Source organism: Ruditapes philippinarum, unplaced genomic scaffold (genome assembly GCF_026571515.1).
Source record: "Ruditapes philippinarum isolate M1 unplaced genomic scaffold, ASM2657151v2 ctg2054_1_1_1_1, whole genome shotgun sequence".
In the NCBI taxonomy this organism is placed as follows: Eukaryota; Metazoa; Mollusca; class Bivalvia; order Venerida; family Veneridae; genus Ruditapes; species Ruditapes philippinarum.
The window spans coordinates 296,162-302,572 of record NW_026855828.1 but is presented as its reverse complement, the minus strand read 5'-3'; the positions used below and the strand labels follow the sequence as shown (position 1 = coordinate 302,572).

The following is a 6,411-nucleotide window of genomic DNA, read 5'->3' as shown; positions in this document are numbered from 1 at the left end:
ATTTGTTTAATGATGATATGTAATTAGGGTGGTGACAATTAACATCTTCATTTAAACTTGAACCGATTTTAACTCTACTATCAAAATTTTCGATTGTAATAAAAATGGAAGCTAAACCATGTGTCAATTTTGACATATTCCGCGAAAATGACATAACCGGATATAGAATTTATTGCATGTCGGGACTAGTATTGGTTAGTTTAACCAGCGGTTAATTTTAACCATTTTGGTTAGTTAACCTTTTGGTTATCTCGGTTTATACAAGTGACTAACCAAATTGGTTAGTTAACCAAAGTTGGTTAAATTTAACCCAGGGTTAGCGTTTAACCCAGGGTTAATTTAACCAACGTTTATACAATTGGGTGCAGATAATTTTAGACAAACTTCATCTTTTAACCTTTTTAGATCACTGATAAATACTTGGCAAGGGGAGAATGGCTCCTGTACATCATGTAACATCACATAATACATGTACATTATCAAAAACCAAAATTTTGGCAGCGACAAGCTGGATGTTTCAAGTTTTTAGTTACTTTTGCTATGTATTTGTCTCATCACTGTGCTTGTTTTAATTACCTTGTATCAGGTGCTTTTGTGTGCTTTAATTGTGATAGATTTATTTCAATTTTCTTTATGTGCTATGTATCATTTTTAATATACATGTATACTTGAATGTTTGTGTGTATATTAATGTCAGGGTTGTTGTTCATTATGCATATCTTAACCACCTTTTGTCATTCTATTGCTAAGTCCTAACCATGCTTTATTCATTTATATATAATTTGCTCTTTTTATAGAAGTCAGTGTGTCTATGCATCTTACTGTGTACATGTATGCTTGATGTTTCTCTGCCTAAATACTTGTGTGTTTTATATAGGCTGTAATGTGAATCTTAACCTTTAGTATGCATCTTAATGGATATTTTTAGTAGATCTTAACGTTTAGTATGTATCTTAATGGATATATTTTAGTAGATCTTAACCTTAAGTATGTATCTTAATGGATATTTTGTAGTAGATCTTAATATGTATTACTTCTTACTTTTTGCTAGTGCAATGCTGTTTGTCTTCTCTATTTGTTAGTGCAATGCTATTTGTCTTATTTATTATAACCATTCTCTTCTTTTATCATATCTTAAACATGTGTATTATATTATTGTAGTCGGTGTAAAAAGCTCATCAGAGCTTATGTTTATTGTTGATGTATCCGACTTAAAAATAAAATTTACTTGACTTGACTTGAAAGTCTGTTATATTATTTAAAAATGTGGAATTATAAATATTGTTTTGAAAGATTATATGAAAATGGAGGACTTATCCGCGGCGCAAAGGAGATACATGTATATTTAAGTGCAACAGAGATTTTTTCATAAAGGCACGTCCTAAATTACAACGTTGAAAATAGAATTGAACGAATGTTGAATTTATAGCATCATGTTGAAAGTCTGTTTTTAAATTTAATAAGAAAACTGGGAACAAATTGTAAGAACAATTACAACCTGGCGGATATAGACTTATTATCGACGCAAAGGAGACTATATCGTTCTGCACAATCCAGTTTTCTATTGTCATATAAAATACACAGTGTGCTTTATAGAGTCCAAGGAAAAATACAACTTTGTTCACGACCATGCTTCCACGATACACGTTATTATCAGGAAACGGACATGAACGTACGGTTCTTATAAGTCAAAAAATGTAGCATAACTGATAACTTTCATAACCATATAAGCTAGGGAAATGGACTTTTTATATTCAATAAAACCATAGAAACAACATATTAAAACGGAGATAAGAACGGTATTACAACAATACAATGTTTATAATAAAGAAAATATTGCTTTTTAATGATTTCTATATTTTCAAAGTATTATTTTATTCAGCACATGCTAATGCAAATTTTAAAAAAATGCATTGCTAATCGTATTTTATTGTTTTATTTTAAATTTTGCCCTCCGTTGCGCCCGTTGCGCCAAAAAATCTCCATTGCGTATTTTAGTGGTACCGCTCGGCAAGGCGTTCCGAATATTGTATACAAACCCACGTGCTTGTTGACCAAATTTTTAACTATCAGAAAACATGTCTAATTTAGTTGTTTTTCCGTGGATGAATAGGGAAGAGGTTCGATTTGTTTATGAGGAACTGTTTAGTACAGATGTCATTAAGCAAAAACATGCGATCGAACGAATATCAGTGTGGAAGAGTAGGTCAAAGAAGCGATTACCAGCTGCTGTAGAGAGCACATCTTCCTTCATCAATGCACATTTAGCAAGCAGAGAAGTCGATGCATCATCGTTTGGAGTAGACTTTCATCTGCGTAACTTATATAGCATGGCAGTAATTAGGTTTGTGAATCACATTACAGAAAAGGGTCAACAAGGAGCATTTGCAAAACCAGTTCATGTTGTTGCAGCAGTGTTGGGTGTTCCAGAATGGATTGTTGAGTTGCGACATGAGGCAACACATGGTTCTTTACCATCGCTGAATGAGTTAACAGCTGCTTCTTCATGGGCGCTCGAATGGTTAAAGAAAAACTTTTGGGAGCCACAGACATCTGAAACCTTTGGCATTGCTTCTTTAAGTAGCGCAGCAGGTGATATATTGAAGGATTCTCTTGTAACTTACATGCAAAGAAGATTCAAAGAAATCAGTAGTGGAGAAGCTTCATCTAACAAACAGCTGCTGGTGAACATTGATCACATGTTCAAACAACTTGGAAGTAATGCATGTCCAATTCTGATTGCAGATGGGTACCTTATTCCTACAGTAGAACAGTTAGATAGTCTTGGATATAATTATGCAGACTTGCATTCAAATGGTAGCCTTTTGCTCCCACCAAAAGTTCTAGAATTCTGGAAAAAAGTCATTCTTTTAATGGTCAAAACAAATTTGATTGCTGAACTTTCGCTTCATATGGCATCAGTTATAACAGAGGAATCTTCACCAAGAAACTTTTTAGTTCTCTGCTGGTTGTACACTTTTATTTGGCATAATCAAAGTGACAAAATAAAAAGAAATAAATCCAAATCTCATTTATTCCCAAGGCCTATCGAAATGCCATACATGTGTTTGTTAGAAAAATGTATATATCTAAGAAACAAGGATGCAGAATCATTAATTAATCTATTGGTAGAAAATGCTAATCTTGATATTGAACAGAAGCAAAATCTAAAGCATTTTCTTTCAGTGTGCAAAACTGTTGATAAGTGCAATGAAGAAAATTCTTTCAGAAAAGTTTCAAATATAGCTGATATACAAGATATTGTACATGAAGATAGAAAATCTTGGAAAAAATGTCTAGAACCAGTTGATTGGTCAAACCATCCAATAGGGCTATTACCTAATCAAACACTTGATTATACGTGTCTTGATCTTTCCTCATCTCAGAATAATTTATCTGTTGATATCAGAAGTTTATCATGGGAAAGTGATGAAGAAGAAATGGATGACCAGTCAAGTTTGGATCTCTTGAACACTGGGGATTCTCAGAGTGCAAGTGTAAATGACATATCAAAAAATAATTCTGATCAGTTGGCCTATTCCAGCCAGTTGCAGTGGAATGACAAAATGAAATTGACAATTTCTAACAAAATGCAGTTGTTTTAATATGTATCATTATATGTATATTTTAATATGTGTATATGTGACAACATTTTATAAAAAAGTAACTACTATTTACTCTTTCTCAGTGATGATTTTTCCATCTAATTAGGCACGTCTTAATATTTATATAAATAAAAAGAGAAGAATTCAGTTTTTCATCCCTTTTCTTGTTTGCCATTTAGTACGTTAGGAATAGACCTCACTTAAAGATCCTGTATGTGGTAATTAAGGTTGTTAACCACTTTTAAGTGAAATTTTATATATGTATATAATTATGTTCAAACATAGAAGAATACAAAAATATGTACTGCAAATATTTGTCCATATTATATGTAATCATTTAACAATTAAAACATGGCCTTGAGGGCAATATGCAAGTTTATGGACTGATTGGTCAGACTGAGGAAGGTTGGCACAAAGTGCAGCTGAGGGACATATACCTTCCGAGGTCTGACCAACCAGTCCGTAAACTTGCATTTTGCCCAAAAGGCCAGGTTTTATTTGTTATGTTATACCGAATCTAAATCCTTTCATCCCTTTTGTTGCTGTCATTTTTACTATAATTTGCTTTTAAATAATTTATTTGTTCAGTGTGTCAAATATTTCAAACCCTAGTCAGATTTTTTTTTTTGTGATACAGCAAAAAAAAAATCATGCTCTTTTGTCATTCAATTTTTGTTAATCAAATTAAACAGGCAAAAAAAACGAACTTTAAGATCTTCACAAACTGTATTTATAAATAAAATTTATAAGCAATTTAAAGACAAATCATGACTTTTGATCAACATGTTATAAATTTATGTGAAACAAAACAATAAATTCAGTTAAAAAAATCATTTAACAATAAAATATATTATACCTCATTTGCATACGCATTATGTATTTAATATGACGTCATCCAGTCCATATAAGAATTATGGACCGCCCCTGGTCTGTATGCGGTTTATGGACAGGATGACGTCATATTAAATATAGAAGGGCGTATGCAAATGAGGTATAATATTAAAATATATGCATTCATTTCTTATTGAAAAATTTGACTTGACTTTATAGAAAATAAATTTCTTATTACCTCCCATGAAATGTAAATTTAGTAATATCTTTACAAATAATGCTTTTTTGGAACTTACAATATTGATAAATCTGCATTATGTTTATGATGTAAACCGATAAAAAATGAGTTACAGGATCTTTAAGATAAAGGGCAATTTTAACTTGATAAGGAAACATCACTTATTTCCAAGATACATGTAAGACTATATTAAAGAGCATGTACAAATTAATAAAAGTAAAAAGGTAAAGTCTAATTGACAGTAGAATAGAATAGAATGTAGCAATAAACACTTTGAACTTTGTTCGGGACATAACTCTAAAGATATCAACATGAAACTTTGTAGGTAGATAGATCTCTTTGGGTAGAAGTGCAGTGCTAAAGAACCATAACTCTGTCTTACCTAATTTTGAAGGTATTGCCAGAGACATAGATAACAATTGTTATATATAATAGATAATGTTATCTATGTCTCTGGTATTGCCCTTTGTTCATTTTTACACTGAACTTTGTCCGGGACATAACTCTAAAAATATAGGAAATATCAACATTAAACTTTGTAGGTTGGCAGATGTTATCTGTATAAGTGCAGTGCAAAAAAACCATTACTCTATCTTGCCTAATATTGGAGTTATTGCCCTTTGTTTATTTTTACACTTTGAGATATCAACATGAAACTTTGTAGGTAGATAGATCTCATTGGGAGGAAGTGCAGTGCTAAAGAACCATAACTCTGTCTTGCCTGATTTTGGAGTTATTGCCCTTAGTGCATTTGTATACTTTGAACTTTGACCAAGCTTTAACTCTAAAACTATAATGAAACTTTGTAGGTAGATAAATCCCATTGGGTTGAAGTGCAGTGCTAAAGAACCATAATTCTGCATTGCCTAATTTTGGAGTTATGGCCCTTTGTTCATATTTACAGTTTGCACTTTATTTAAAACTATAAGAGATATCAACATGAAACTTTGTAGGTAGATAAAGCTCATTGGATAGAAGGGCAATGCAAAAGAACCTTAACTCTGCCTTGCCTAATTTTGGAGGTATTTCCATTACTTTGAACTTTGTCCGAGCCATAGCTCTGAAACCATAAGAGGTTTGTTGGTAGATTGATCTCATTGAATAGAAGTGCAGCGCAAAAGAACATTAACTCTACCTTGCTTAATTTTGGAGTTATTGCCCTTTGTTCATTTTTATTCGGGCATAGTGTTACCCTGTTCCGTCCTTCCATCATCATCAGTTTACATTCATGATCTTAGTAACAGTTGCACACATTCAACTAAAATTTTACATATGAACATATCATGAGAAAATACAGGTCAAGTTCGAATTTGGTCATGGTTCGATGATTTTTGAAAGAGTTATGCCCCTTGATGAAATTTTCAGTTTCCGTTCATTATCTCCCCAACGGTATTACACATTCAACTCAAATTTGACATATGGGTACGTCAAAGGAATGCGCAGGTCAAGTTCAAATTTGGTCATGGTTTGATGATTTGTGGCAGAGTTATGCCCCTTTCAATTTGAAAATATGAAATTTTCAGTTTCCGTTCTTCATCTCCCCAAAGGTATGACACATTCAACTCAAATTTGACATATTCTTATTTTCTCTCTTTGGAGTGGCTAATAGAACAATTTAGGGAAATCTTAACAAATGCCATTTCATTAGAACTCATTCCTCAATCTGTCTTTAAGTCTCAGTTACACTCTTGTCTGCAGGATAACCTAAAAAGTATTGAAGGAATTTAAATAAACTTC

At 32.3% G+C, this 6,411-nt stretch overlaps 1 protein-coding gene across 1 annotated transcript; it reads left to right on the top strand.

Annotated features, from left to right (window-relative positions):
* Positions 1-1,999: 1,999 nt before the first annotated feature.
* Positions 2,000-4,066, top strand: LOC132744527 (uncharacterized). Its single transcript, XM_060733275.1, has one exon. It carries the CDS (start codon positions 2,079-2,081, stop codon positions 3,603-3,605), a length of 1,527 nt encoding a protein of 508 aa, XP_060589258.1. The 5' UTR covers positions 2,000-2,078; the 3' UTR covers positions 3,606-4,066.
* The last annotated feature ends 2,345 nt before the right edge of the window (positions 4,067-6,411 follow it).